Raw genomic sequence first — 16,663 nt, 5'->3', positions numbered from 1 at the left:
GCTAGGGAAGCATATATGCGTGACACACCGATGCAACATTTGAAGAAAACTTAATTCTTAAAAGTAATCATTTTTACACAAATCGATTAATTATACGAATCTTTATCTCTTATCCATCGTTCGAATGAAATTCTGCAGAACCCTACTTTACGCTTTCTCAAGTCGTAAAATTAGTCGAATTTTCGTTTGTCGAACTTCCGTTACGCCAAGTCCACGATAAACTGAAACTCGAAGATTTATTTCATTGAAGTTCGAAATATCGAGATTCCACTGTACTAGTAAAAGTATTTAGAAAATATACAGAGTGACCCATTTAAACCGATCTAGTCAAATATCTTCGAAACCGTCGATAAATCTAAAAAATAATTCAAACGAAATTTCAATAGTTTTGAGAGACACGTAATCTGATATTAATAATATTTTTTCTAGGTGAACGCGTCGAGGACGTATGAAGTACAACTTTATTCTTTTTAATGGAATTATATATTTTTTATTATACTAGTCGATTCAGCTTTTCGGTCTCTTCATAAAAATACTACGACATTTATTGCAAAATATCATTGTTTCGAGCGTCGCGTTATTTTGCTGGTTCAAAAACACGATCGTGTGTTGAAAGTGGCCATCAACGATGGCCTGCAAGAGCTTTGAAAGGTAGCCGTCGACAGTGGCCGGCAAGAGCTTCGAAAGATGGCTGTCAACAGTGGCCGTCAAGTGCTTTGTTCTACACCCGATCTCTGCGAGGGAGATTCGTTTAGTTTCGTTTTGCTTCTGATGAAGTTCTGTCCCTACACCTTGGAGTTTCAGCACGATAGAAACACCCACCAGCCAATACGGATTTTGTTGGAAAAACTGCCCATTAGGTTGTTAAAAAACCGAAAGTTCGGGGCCTCGTGTTTTTCCTAATTCCGCTGGTCTGTCCTGAGGTTCGCATGTGCACTTCACGTTCCAAAGAGTCAAGGGGCTAGGAGAAAGTCCAAGGATCCGATTTCGAGTTTCTTCCTGTTTATAGTGCCAAATGCGAAACTAACCATAATTGCCGAGAAGGACTTTTTGAGCTTAAAAAACAGCTACGAAGTCACGTTTGCACCATAAATCCTGTTGCCTTCGAATTCTAAACAATCATTGTTTTAGAAGATATCTTAATTTTAGTAATGCATAGTTTTAGCAGTCGCTTATCTAAAGTTGCTGTTCAAAAATACAACCTTCAGCCTGAATGCAAAGATTTACTCGGACTCTAAAAGATATTAAAACTCAAATATCTTTTAAACCAATGATTTTTCGCAATAAATGCCTTAGCATTTTTATACAGAGAGTGACGAGCTGAATCGACTAGTCTAATAAAAAATATATGATTCCACGTAAAAAAATGAAATACTAAACTCTAAAACCATTCAAATTTCGTTTGAAATTTTATTTTTAGTATCGTCGACGGTTTCGAAAATGTTTGACTGGATCAATTTAAATGGGTCACCCTGTATAATCCGAAAGAAAAGCTTTTTATCAGAATATTTGTCTCTTCAAAACATTTATGACATGTTCGACAAAATTTTGTAACGTCGCTAAAAACGAGTAACGTACTTTAGATTCCAGTGTGGAATAATTTAACTCTTGCAGTGCAGAAATACGATACTCTAAAAGCAAGTTATATGTTTATCATTACACAAAAGAAAGATCAAAAGTAACTCAGCCTTGCATCGGCAGCAGTCGAGTGTTAAGGAAAATAAGCATTGTCATTTTCCGTTTTCAAAGCAGAAAGTGTTGTATTTGTGTTAGCTTTCCCATATATACGAGGTACTAGCAGGCTCATATACATAGATAATCAGTGTCAACCTGTAGATTATAACCCACTCTCCTGTAGGCAAGGAAAGCTACGGCACTGTGGTTTTAATTACTGTTCTGAAGTAAAACAGTTCGCGGTGTGCCGAGGACAGGGGCGGCATTAAAACTTCTGTCGGGGAGCAAAGAAACAGACAAAACGAATAGAGAACTCACTTTTACTTCGGTTTAACAATTTGCAGGGTTTAAATCGAAACACTCTGATCGTTGAAAGAGTTATAAACCTACAAGACAAATATTGATAGAAATAGTTACGCTTCTGGCGAGGTACTATAACTCACTTGCAATCTTTTTACAAAGCGAAGAATCAACTGTCTTAGATAAGTCCATCGTTTCTCGTAGACTTCTTTCCTTCTAATTTAACTAACAACATAATTCATACCATACTACATTGTCTCTTAGATCTTAAATTATGAAGAATGTGTGGAGGTAAAATAATTTAAAATGGATACACAAATAATAGGAAAAACTGAATACAAATTTTATTTTTTAATTATTATTTAAGCAAATTACTTTTTCAGAACATTCATCAAGCGACTAAGGGTCAAAATCATCGACTTTGAGAGTGGAAACCATTTTTTTCTAATCCGTAGATATGGATCATTGCAAATATGAAAATTCAGGTGTTTTTATTTTTTATATTTTTTTATATTTTTCAACAACTGTATCCAATAAGCAATGTACGTCTTAAAGACGTACATTTTACATCCATTTTAGGTCGGAACATCTTACGCCCTAAAATGGACATCTTTAAGACGTCTTATTTCAGACGTTAAAACAACGTTTCAATGTTTTATCTGGGATATTGTTCCAAAATCTCATTGCTACTGACTTTTCGATATTTACAGAAGATTTTCCACGTGTCCCCCTTCCATTTCTATACATCATTGTTAGTGCACTTGTATTGTAAATAACGAGCTGCATCGATTAATGCAACAAACGCTATGTGATTCCATTTAAAAGAAAAATGAAATTGATCTTTGTGTCTTCTTTACGCATACGCCTAGAAAAGTTATACTAATATCAGATTATGTACCCCCTGAAACCATTAAGATTTTATTTTAAACATTTTTTAGTATCATTTACGGTTTGCAAGATATTTGCCTGAATCAATTTAAGTGGATCACTTTGTTTATATAATATTGTATGTAAAATATTTCAAAAAATATGTAATATATAAAATGTATGCAATATGCAAAATAAAAACTATATTCTTAGAATCTTGTAATGACAAAACAAATATCACTCCAAGTTCCATCAATTAACCTATATTCTAAACAAATATTATTTTCATAAAGATCTGCTGGTCTAACTATAAGCAATATTTTCCATATCATAAATATAATACAATTCCTCCACAAAATTAAGGGAACACTAAATTATCCCCGAAAAATTGTCGACCATTAACCTTTTAGGTACGGCTGAATTCTGCGCGAGGCTATTTCTCTGGACGGCAGAGTCTGATGTGTACTGTACGGAGTCTGATACTGTATATACAGGGTGTCCCAAAAATATCTCGCAATCCGAAAGTGGCGGGTTCCTCAGGTCATTTGAAGTAACTTTTTCCTTTACAAAAATTTTCTCCGAGGCACCGTTAACGAGTTATTAACGAAAAACAGTGACCAATGAAAGGCGAGCTCAGCTGGCGCGAGGCGATCGAGCCAATGAGCGGAACTGGGCTTCGTGCGCTGGTTGGCTGGGCCGTCTCGCGTCAGCCGTACTCGATTCTTATTGGTCACTGTTTTTCGTTAATAACTCGTTAACGGTGACTCGGAGAAAATTTTTGTAAAGGAAGAAGTTGCTTCAAATGATCCGAGAAACCCGCCATTTCCGGATTGCGAGACATTTTTGGGACACCCTGTAGGCTGTTGTAAATCGATGTGAAGACGAAAGAAGTGTGAAAAAATGCATATGAAGACGATTATTTGATTCAAACGATAAGCGAGTGAGCTACTAGAGCAAGCCACTATAGTGACGTGTCGTTCTAAAAGATGACATCCGCGGAAGCCACTATAGTGGCGCATCGTGTGCCTAAAAGGTTAAAAAAGTCTTAAAATATTCTACCTGGGCTTATTATAAACGGTAGACTGTCTTAGTTCACGTCTTTGAACTTACAATTAGTTTTCTCAGAGACCCTATCTTGTTATAAAACAGAGTGAAAATCTTGTGGTTGTTTTCGTTCTTTTGAAATACAAATTCAAACAATCGTTAGGAATTTGCAAAACTTTTTTAATTCGATAACTTCAAAATGATTATTCAATTTTTGAAAAATCACTGTAAAGAGAAGACTTCGCTTTATAGGGTAACATCAAAATAAATATGGAAAAACAGTTTTTAAACTCGGTGAAATCGTTTAAATTTAACAAATTTTAAATGCAGGAAAGCAACTTCAGTTTCTCACTCCGCTTTACAATGAAAAGAGGTCTTTGATGAAACCGAGGTCAAGGGTGTCAAAGTAAAGACTTCGCCCTTTAAAACAAGTAGAGCCCGAATATTTTTAAATCTTTGTACCTGAAGTCACGGAGAAATTTAAATATGAGCAATTTTGCAAACCTTTAATTTTGTGGAGTAGCGTGTAAATAAAATTACAATATCTTGAGGAAACTGTGGACTTTTTGCATTTACTGTATATGTATATCGATTTGTAATGCACAAGTAAAATAAACTGAAATACGGGATCCGTTGAAATCACCGACAATTATTTTATCAACAATTATTTTATCGACAATCATTTCACCGACACGATTTCATCGACACCGCATTTCGCCGACAATATTCTATTCATTGACAATCATATCACCGACACGTTTTGATTTCCGACAATTATTTCACCGACACCGATTTTTGCTAATAATGTTTATATCATACAGTAATCAGATTCCAATTATGTTACGCATTAAATATGTATCTGTTAGTAAAGTTAATAAAATTTATATTATATTACGTATTTATTTGTTATTAATAAAATATGAATAAAATAAAATTATAAATACAATAAATGGTTTACTATATCATTTGCATTGCTGTTTTTTTATGAAATAAAAATAACAAGTAATTTACTACTGTAATTGTCGGCGAAGTAACAGTAACCCCTAAAATATACGAATTCAATCAGCTTTAGTCACATCTTAATTTGTGGCTATGATCTTAAAAGTGATATGTCACAAAACCAAAACAAGCGAGATTTTCATTTGTCTCATGTTACGTTTAATATTATATATTCAATATTATAAACAAAATTGTATTACAGCCGTGGAGTAAGCAATGACACGATTGTATCATTTTCAGTTTTATCCGCAGCGACATCACGTTCATTTCGACAGTGATGTAAGGTATAAGTCATAGAATTGAAGCTCTGAAAGCACACATTTCAAGTTTTCCAGCATTTGAAATCCACTATACCAGGGTTCAACATTCTCGAAATGGAAAATATTTCAAACCTGAGTTGAATGTTTGTAAATAGGATAATTTTTTCGTCGAGAAGTGTACATTTACATTTTCATGCATCGAAAATGTAACTTATCAAAAATGAAACTCTCAAGTAGCTAAGCACCTAACTATTTATTAAGCAACTTTTAACTGTAAATTATGGACTTTCGGAAATTATAAAATGATCGCCTGTAGATAATATATTAACTGATATGCAATAAGTGATCAGTTAAATGTGCAAAGTTTTGCAACAGGAAATAAAAGTCTCGCGAATTATTATAAAAAACATAAATGTAATAAACAATACTAGCAGAAGCATAAGTAAATAAATAAATCCATTGGTTTATCGTATTTTTAAATAAAATTGACTACTTTTAGTACAATAATAAAATAAAAATAAAAATAAAAATAAAAATAAAATTCACTACTTTTGTTTACTGTGAGTCAATGACTAGAATTCACTATTAATTTTGAAAGTGGTGTAAGTGATTAAAGTATTTAAAAGATATGTTCTCATGCTACAAACGTGACGTTGGAAAATCATAAAATTCACAAAATATTTTGTCCTATAATAGAAAAATACTTTTAATACGCTGGGATGGAAATGTGTAAATATCTCGAAACGAAATATACAGGGTGTTAAAAAAATGCATTCAATATTTAAATAGTATATAGAGCATTCAGTACTGAGTAAATAAGCCTTAGTAATCATAGGCCAAAAGGTCGATCAATTTACAGAAGATTTTCCATGTGTCCTCCTTCCATTTCTATACATATCTGGCATCATCTTCTTATAGAAGTGCTTACTCTCGAAAATTCCACATCTCTGACGAAATATTTGACAAGTATGTTGAATTCGGTTACGAAAAGTTAATAGTACGTCAATCATTATACTAGCAAACAAAAGTGTTTATATCTCAGAAACGGTTGACCTTTTGACCTATATTTACTAAGGCTTTTCCGCTCAGTACAGTGTGTCCTATACATCGTATAAATATTGAATACTTTTTTTAACCCCTTGTATTTAAGTTGCATCAGTTTCAAAATTACCAACTTATTTTATTCGTGGTCAATAAATTTCTGCTTTCGATTCTGTGGTAGCAAATTGTTCAATGCTACTATTAAGAGACTCAGAAACCTAGCTTCAATGTAAGAATAATGCGATTTTCTGTCACAATCGATCCAATATTGGTTTTCAATCATGTTTTCACTGTTCGAGAGTTAAAATAGCATAGCTCGCTCGAGAATCCTATTTAAAATAGCCTCCGCACCTTAGTCACGAAATTAGCCACTATGCAATACATATTCATCCCCCTCCAAAAGTATCAGGACACCTGCTGATTTAGTATAAATTATAATTTCTCATTTAGTATTCTCATTAGTATTAAGTTTTATGGCATCATAACGTTGAAAGTAGGGGAGACTGATGACAGTTGTAACACTTTGATTTTAGAACACGATTACACATAAACTATTGTATTTGCAATGAAAATTATTGTACAAACCCTTACCCACTCTTATCTGAGATTATTCAGTCACGGTGGTTTTATTGTGCATTAAGGAATATTCAATTTATTATTGTAACACAGCATGACACTCTTTATGTACCCAGTCATAACAGCCATAACATTGGACCCATTTTTCATTTATGCTTACGCTATAAAATTCCTAACCACCTCCGTATGCTTTTGTATCTATGATTCTAAATTGTAGCAATTTTAAATTTATTAGTTAACCTAATAAATATAGGTACTTATTTAAATTATAAGATGGAGAAAATCAGGCGTAGAAATTTCTTACAATCGACCCCAACTGTCGACGTTACACACACACACACACACACACACACACACACACACACACTTTCAGACTTTAATTATTTATTGTGATTTATAACATGCTTATTAATGCAAAGTAATTATCAACATATTTCATACTTTAAAACAAGAAGGAAAAACATGTTTTACTACAATATATGTATATGAAACCAAATAGAACCGGAAATAATAGACAAACTAATGAAACGGATGCCGAAGTTAGTCCAAGAAGTAATTAAAAAATGCGGTGAATATATCAACGAAAAATTAGAAAAATTATTAAATAATTTAATCAAAATTAAATATATAAAATATATATAATATATATATATATATTATATGCTATTATATATATATTTATATATATATATATATTATATGCTATTATATATATATTTATATATATATATTAATTTATATATTACATATATACATATATTATATATGCTATTACAGTTTCATACACTTAACTTTGAAATAAGTTGAAACATTATAACAATTTCCTATCGGTTTCTCAAATTTATTTATTTATCTGTGAGTGTCCTAATACTTTTGGAGGAGAATGTATATATATTTTCAATTCTAATAACGAGTAAGATATCTCAACGACATTAAAACTGAAAATGCGTATCAGCTAAAGATCAATGTTTCTTCAAACTACTATACTATATTATAATTTCATAGATGAACAGTGTGCTATTAAATTACATTCGAATTATACATAGAGTGGCACTAAATGCGAAGGAAGATCGCTTAATTCAAGTATATTTCACGCGGAAAGGTTATATCGAAACCCTGTGAGAACTAGGTTTCGGAGCTCTGAGTGTAAATTTCTTGCAGCATACGTTTATACTTACACGTAAATCGTATGATTTTACGGTGATCCCGAGACCTTCTGCCAGGGTTCGATAGATCGAAAATCCAGGTCGTGGTATCAAGATATTCTGGCCTTCTCGTGCTAAAGCTGTTATGCAGAGATCCAACGCGCAAGAACATCCGCTGCAAAGGATCACGTCCTTCAAACATAAAGAAATAGAAATTGTAAAAGCGTTTTCGATATGAATGAGCGGAAATGGGCTTCGTCCGCTCGTTGACTCGGCCGTCATGCGCTAGTCGAGCTCGCCTCTCATTGGTCAATGTTTTTCGTTAATAACTTGTAAACAAAACCGCGAATTGTATTTGCACTCAGGAAAAAATTACTTCAAATAACCTCAGGAATCCCCCGAATTTCCCGAAAGTAATATAACTTTGGGACACGTTGTATATCGATGAAACTGGACTCTCTTTAAAATTTAAAACATCCAGTTTCACAATTTATTATTTATTGTTATCTAAGAACTTTTTATATCATATAGCAAGTGGAAAACTAGAAATACGCTTTTTGTCGAAAATACTAGAAAACAATGTTTCTAGAAACATTAGGTATTTTCTCCTGTGACTAAATCTACCATACGTTAATAGATTAAACCTTTCTAAGGACTCTTGAAAATTTTTGTTTTTTTTTATTGTTATTATACATTATGTAAAAATGTTCCCGGAATTTATCATTGTAAAGTCTTGTGGTGCATGTACTGAAATCATTTTTTCTATGTAAGTAAGTACCGCTGTACTCACAAGGAACACTCGGTATAGTGAGACAAGAAAGTATTCGAATGCTTTCTAAAACGAAATAACTTTTTTATAATTTGGCCAAACGATCAACATTTTTTGAGATGTTAGAAGGATTAGTTTACTAGACAATAGCTAAAAAATTATTTCCACAATTTTCGAGAACTTCCGTTTTTTAACTTTTTTGTTTGAACCAGAAACGAAAATTTAAAAAAATGCGTTTCGTACATCTCGGTAAGACATACGTATGCTGAAAATTTAATCGAAATCGGTCAACTCAAAGCCAAGCTACAGGCATTGAAAGATGTCAAAATCTGTAGATTTCCAAATGTGTAAAAAATCATGACAAAAATGCGATCTCTATGATTTTGAATCGTTTACAGCTCATATGAAGGTCAGCCGACTTTGATGAACTTTTCACCATGCATATAAGCTATATCATTTTAGAGGCATTCGAATATTATCGTATCTCATTGCAAGTGATCCTCTCTGATCATTTTCATTGTAACATATTGTTACATCGACTTGTCAAAATTAAGTCGCTGTAATGTAATATTGTCTTGTGATGGATTTACCCCTAAGGAAATAATATACCCCTAAGGAAATAATGGAACGTAACTATTGTATCGACGGAAAGTCGTGAGTCGAGATCGGGCCATCGAGCGATCAACTTATCGTTATCAAATATCTGTTATATAATTGCTATTGTGTATAATTTAGTATTGTAATATCATATATAAAATATCGCTACGTACGACAACAATATGTTGTAGTACTCAAAAGTTAAGATATACGTCTTTTTTTTATATCGGCGGTAATTCGGTTTGAAGGGATGAAACCTACTCTCCAAAAGACACATTAAAATTTAAGAGTTTAGTATTTTCACGAGAAATTCCAACTATTCTCGTCACAAGTTCAACTTCTAGAGATGGGTTTCACCCCTTTAAATCGAATTATCGCTGATATAAAAAATACACGTGTCGCTTAGTTTTCTGAGTGCTAGAACATACGTGAAAATAAAAAACACTTGCTCTTGTCAGTTGCGACCAGCGTAGACAAAAATAAATAAGTCGGCCTTCGCTGCCTCGTATCGTGCAGCGAAGTGGGGGCGTGACTGGTGTAAGGATTTTATATCCTTTAACGAGTTAATAAATATCATACTTGTAAAAATGTAAAATACAAATTAATTATATGCTTAAGAAGTGTGATTAGATTTTCTTAGCAGAATTATTAAAGATATATATTACACAAACGTTATTCTAAGCTCAAAACTAACGGCCGTTCTCTTGTAAAAAGAAATGTTTGGAAAACATTACAGTAAATTCTCCCTAATTGACCCTCAGCTTGAAAACAAAAATGGACAACTTGGAAAGAGAAGGTACAATTATTCGAGCCTTGCGGCTCGTTTTTATATTGGGTTGGCAACTAAGTAATTGCCGATTTCAGGTATAGATGTCTCTCACTCCCATTTTTATGATATCCGTAAATGTTATATTATAAAATTATTATTATTATTATTATGTTATTTTTTATTATCCGTGAATGTTAGCAACTGGACAAATTGAATGCAGCGGTCAAGGAAAAGCGACCAGAATTGGTCAATCGTAAAGGTGTCATTTTCCAACAGGACAATGCTAGGCCGCACACGTCTTTGTCCACTCGGCAAAAATTGATGGATATTGGTTGGGAATTGTTGTTACACCCACCATATAGCCCTGATCTTGCGCCATCGGATTACCACTTATTTCGATCCCTGGGCAACTCCCTTCGTGGTAAAACTTTTAACGATGATGACGCTGTAAAATCTCAATTAACTCTGTTTTTGGCTGAAAAGGATCAGACTTTCTACGAGCGTGGAATTTTCAAGTTGTCAGAGAGATGGCAAAAGGTCATCGAATAAAATGAAAAATACATTACAGATTAAACTTCATTCCAAGTAAAAAGAAATTTTTTATTTCATTGAACAAATCGGCAATTACTTAGTTGCCAACCCAATAGTTGTTGGCAATCGATAACTATAAAAACGATCCGCAAGGTTCGAATAATCATACTTCCACTTCCCAAATTGTCCATTTTTGTTTCCAAGCTGAGGGTCAATTAGGGAGAATTTACTGTATTTAGTTTTATCAGTAGCCTGCTTGTTAATACAAAGCTCAATATTAACGAAAATGTAAAATGATGTCTATTCACTGGGTGTGTCCAATCACTGGGACATTTACCTTAGGATACACGTTAAAGCTGACGCGTTATGACGGTTCCACGTCATGGGAGGAGTACTAAATCCAATTCGAGATAGTCGCGAATATAAACGGTTGAGACGGGGCGAGGACAGCTGCCGTCTCAGTCGCTTCGCTAGATGATTCAGCTCGGGAAGTATTAACTTCTCTTCCCGCTGATAACTATTTTGTCTCCCGCGAAATAGTTTCGGCATTTTAGTTCCGTTTTGGACAGAAAAATTTTATCAAATTGAATTATGTCCTGTTTCAAACATGCAAACAGCGGCAAGGGGAGTCAATTTCTGCTCTAGCCACAGAAATCGAGAGATTGGCGCAATCCGCGTTTTCGGAATATCCAATTGATGTTCGGGATCGTATATAAAAGCAGAGAGTACACCTTCCGTGCAAAACTCAATAAAACGAATTGTAGATCAATATTCAAAGGTTTTTAAAGAGAAAGCTCCAATGTGCAAACCTGGGATAGTGGAGTCGGTTATTGTGGTGTGAACAATTACTGTCCCTTTGGTTTGTTTTCGGGCGTAATTAACTTCATATTTATCGAATACGACGAATTAAATTTTTCATGCAAAAATAGGCAAAACAAATGAATAAATACTTTCATATGCCTTATTCGATAAACACAAAGTTAATTATGCCAGTAAACAAACCAAAGGCATAGCAATATGTGTAGCAATATGTCGCAATACAAATTTTCCAATGTTTTAAAATGTTCCAAACGTTTCAAACTGTAGCATTGTTTATGAAAAGCATATGTTTCGTTTCCCATCCATTATATCATCTAAATAAGTAATGTGGATTGGAGTCGACGTTTACTATTATACGATTCTTTTTTATAACATTGTAATAGTTCAAATATCGACAATTTTTAAAAGGTTCAAAATTTATTGCGTGAATATTTTTTGAAGCCACTATAATTCTTAACACTTAACCAGTATGGCGATTTTATAATAGCTGGTACATTAGAGTCATGATAAAACCCATATACAAAGCATAAAAAGATATGTTAATCTAATTCTGGATGAACTATCTGTTGTATTTGATTCTTAGCTAAATAATAAAAACATAGAAAATTAAACTTTCACCACAAAATAAAATAGAAATACGAAGTTAGGGTCACTCACGACCCCAGCATACCAGTGAAGGGTTAAGAATATGTACGCCAGGTACTTGACCATATAGCGTGATGTGTAAAATAGAATATTTTTTGAAATTAATTCTGTAGAAACCAAATAAGGTACAATCTTTTTCGTTTACGCAATACTCGCTGTAATAATGTAGTACTAACACAAATTTATATAGACATGCAGTGTTTGTTTCACTTTACCCAGAAGTATAAGAGAAAAAACCAAAACAGAGTATAAAAAAGAAACAAAATCAGTAATATACAGGGTGGATCACGTAAAGTGATCAGCTCAATTTATTCTGATGCTAATGGTTCGATGAGAAACTTTTTAAGCTAAAATAACATGGTTTTCTTTCTTTCCGAAGTTATCACGGTTTTTTTATCCGTAGACCTAGTGTTTTTTTGTTTTCATTCTGAAAAAATTGTATGTTATGATGCTTGCCGAATTCATCTCAGCATCCCCTAAACGATGGGTACAAAAACTTGTAGGTCAAGCTATAAAAAACTGAAGGTAACCTTGACAACTCCGGGGGGGAAAAGGGTTAACAAAAAATTTGATATAATCATCTTAAAAACTCTCCTCAAACCATGTTATTGTAGCACAAAACGTTTCCAGTCGAATCACTAACAATTAAGCTGATCATGTTGCGTGGTCCACCCTGTATTAAGAAATAGGTATTACCATTTATTTCAGAAGAAAGTTCATTTTTTAAATTCGTAAATATTTAAATTCGTTTTCTTGTTGTTTTATATTTTCCGTGGTTTGCCGTAAAGTCGCCACTTCATGTTGAAGGATAAATTAATCAACAGTTATAGGAAATGTTACAAACTTAATTGCAAAGAACGATCTAATGTATACTGATTGTACGATACTCTTCAATAAAACCAAATAAAACCAAACGTATAGCAGAAACTTTTTAAGTATAACAAATTTAACAGGATTTCCAGTTAGAAACGAATAGAGAATAAGAATGTCGAGTTGCAGGTTAAGGATTAATAAAAAATCGGACGAGACAAGAGGAATGTGAAATGAAGGAACTGGGTAATGGAAGGGATTGAGTGGGACGAGAGGTAGGAGAAGATAAGGAACTAGACAGCTACACCTAGCGGTATAGGGAGAACTAAGAAGAGAATCACGAGAGGCAAAGAAGAACCAATAGTTTATGTGGAGAAAAGGGGAGAAATTGTCTAAAATTATCTAGACATCATGTCTGGTATTATGTCGCAATTTACTGTTTTATTACCATTTTTTAAATAGTGAATGTAACATGTATTGATAAGGATATTATAAATATCCCGAATATAATAGAACTAGTTATATCGTTTTTTTTTCAATCATGCGTATGCATTTGCACCTGGTAACAATTGTTACCTTGTCAAACAAAGCAATAATATACGATTGAATATTTTAGATAGTAAAAGTTATAATTTTTGATAAATTCTCGGAACCGAATTATTACCGAATTAATATTATTGCACAACTTTGGCACCACACCAGTTTTCAATTGTTTCATGCTTGTCAGCTATGAATACATATAAATCATTTATACAAAATGAAACAGCATGATAAACAATAAATTGCAATGAAACTGTTATTTATAGCTTATTGTACATCTTATACACTGTGATGCATAATTTTAATATCGGATCAATTTTGAAATATTTCTGGTTTCTGGACAATGGTACATAAAAGTCAATCATATTGGGTAACATAATGGATTGAACTTAAAAGTGTTGTAAAATATTTAGGGCATTAGTGTTAGATACAGTCGGTATACAAAGTATTAGTACACCTTTTATAATTAGACCAAGCTATCTAAATTTTTATGGGATGTTAGAAAAATTAGTTTATCATACAATGAATAAAAAATTGTTTTCAAAAATTGCAATTGGTGGTCATGATAAAAGAATTAAAAAATTATGTTTCTTCAACTGTTTTATCCAGGCCTATAATGTAAGTTTAAAAAATGCATTTTATATATTTTGTTAACTTATATACGGTGGCGGTCATATATTTAAAACCACTTGAAAAAAGGTGTAGCTTTTTCGAAACTGAATTAAATGATATGATTTTTTTAGATGATCTAGTCTACTAAACAATGGCTAAAATGCTGTTTTAAATTTTGATATTACTTGGAATGCCAAAAGAAAATAGAAAACTCTCGTTTTTTAATAACTTTCTTATCTGAGTCTTTTTTTGAGGTATTTAGATTTTTGTCGCCCTAGGCTAATACATTTTTGCCGCCTCGCAATGACAAGGAAAGATAAGAGGAAGGATAATCGTAATCATTTAAAATATATTAAATTTAGCATTTTATCATTTATTACATAAATTTTGTTCCGTTCTCACAAGATGTCAATCTCCACCAAATGATTCATAATACAATATATAGGAAATAATTAATAGTTTTCGTTTAATTCGTAATAATCAAATGTAAAACAGCTTAAAGTCATATAATTTTTTACTGTATATAGAAAAACTTAAAGCGGGATTTTTCTCAAATACTTAACTACCTACGCCCTAGGCTATAACCTATTTAGCCTATACCTAAATCCGCCTTCGTTCGTAGATCTCGGTAATATATACATATGTAGACATGGTAAGAATTGCATCGAAATCAGATGACCTTGATATGAACTGCAAACAATTCAAGATTACGGGGATCGCAGTTTCTTCACGATTTTTGATACTTTCGACCAATAACTGTTAGAATTTTGCAGATTTTTGAATCTTTGAATATTTATAACTTGACTCTGCGTTAACCGATTTAGATGACATTTTTAACATGTATGTAACTTACCGAGATCTACAGAACGCATTGCTTAAATCTTCATTATAGGCTCAAATAAGAAAGTTGCAAAATATCATTTCTTTATTTTTGTATCATACCAACCAGTTGCAAGTTTTTAATACAACTTGTTAGCTATTGCCTGGTAAACTAATCTATCTAATAACTCCAAAAAATTTAAATCGCTTGGTCCAACTATAAAAGAGTTATTCCGTTTTAAAAGGTGTACGAATACTTTGTATACTGACTGTACATACGTTTATGATGAATGCAAGGTTATATATACATATATGCTGAATGTCACTAATTTCGTAGGGCATCGGAATTAGAAATAATTACGGACTATTCTGGATTCGTAGAGAAATTTTTCGGTAGCAACGTTTTCTGTACAAATTGTAAAAAGCAGAATACATGTATATATAATTTTTGTATTGCTGAACTGTACTATTGTTACTATCTTTCCCTAACACTATGAATACTTATTAGAATGAAAATTATATAACAGTAGAAATATCTAATTCTTTATTATTTTCGTGTCTTTATATTATAAATTATATTCTTATTACAAATTATATAAAGATCAAAGTAGATTAAATTTTTAATAAATACCACAATTTAACTACGCACGAACTAAACACTTAACGCGTTAAGAATAAAGAAAGTATATAATGCAGTAGTAAGAATTTGGTTGCAAATTTTTCTATGAGCATAAAAGTGACGCATGCGCAGAGAGTTCCGCACAGCGGCGTGGAGCGCCAACCCGGCGAACATTACAATTCTGAACTACAATCAGACAGAGGATCTGCATCGTGTCGTCATCGCAGTTCAGCATTACAATGTTCACCCGGTAGACGCCCCACGCTGCTGTGCAGGGCTCCCTGCGCATGCGTCGCCTTACGTAGATAATTTTCTTGACTGCACTGGTCGTGAGATTATAAAAAGTTCCGAACGAGTTTCTGTGAGAACATTTATCTATTTATATATTATTTATATTTCTATTTATTATATTTATTTATATTTATTTATATTTATATTTTATATTTATTTTATTTATGTTTTTCTTATTAAATTCTCCCTAATTGACCTTCAGCTTGTACACAAAAATGAACAATTTGGAAAGATCAGGTACGATTATTCGAGCCTTGCAGCTCGTTTTTATAGTTATTGACAATCGGTAACTACATATAAAAACGAATAATGGTATCTCCTCTTCCCAAATTGTCCATTTTTGTGTACAATCTGAGCATCAATTAGAAAGAATTTACGGTACTTTGAATTACAGTATGATGGAAGCATTTCTTCTAAATTTGATAACCGACTTATTATGATTTTCGACCGCATTTCACATTTTGATTGCATGTTTGACAATAAATACTTTCTTTATTATTCATCAATAATGAAATTTGAATCGTCTTCGATACAGAGAATTTTTGATTAATGAAATTCTATATCTCCATTTCGGCATATTCGAAATATTGAAACGTACTCGCAGAAAATTCATATTGTCGTTTCAACAATAGAACCGAATAATTACCAACTGACCTTTGTAAACGTAGTTTGCTGTCGTGTATATTCAGCATTATATTGACACAGAAGTGCTGCCAACCTTAATCCGATTATGAAACATGTACTGACTAAATTAATTTAACAAGGTGGACGATTCAGTTAAGTATGATACACCACATGTATATGGCAAATAATATACGCAATATGTTGTTGCATATGTTTCTAACCTTTAAATGCACAGATTGTGTCTGTCGGACCCATGAGGATATTGTTTTTCATTTATTTTGGGTGGAAATATTTTCATCCGTGCACTGGACG

The 16,663-nt window shown here is 32.7% G+C and overlaps 1 protein-coding gene across 1 annotated transcript in view; it reads right to left on the bottom strand.

Annotated features, from left to right (window-relative positions):
- Positions 1-16,663, bottom strand: part of Tat (Tyrosine aminotransferase) — a 94,945-nt gene that overhangs the window by 27,071 nt on the left and 51,211 nt on the right. Inside the window, exon 4 of the mRNA XM_076522335.1 lies at positions 7,940-8,098. Within this exon, the coding sequence (XP_076378450.1) occupies positions 7,940-8,098 (159 nt within the window). The remainder of the gene's footprint in view (positions 1-7,939; positions 8,099-16,663) is intronic.

The sequence above is a fragment of the Megalopta genalis genome, chromosome 5 (assembly GCF_051020955.1).
Source record: "Megalopta genalis isolate 19385.01 chromosome 5, iyMegGena1_principal, whole genome shotgun sequence".
In the NCBI taxonomy this organism is placed as follows: domain Eukaryota; kingdom Metazoa; phylum Arthropoda; class Insecta; order Hymenoptera; family Halictidae; genus Megalopta; species Megalopta genalis.
Note: the sequence above shows the minus strand (reverse complement) of the source record. Positions and strands in the feature narration are given on the sequence as shown.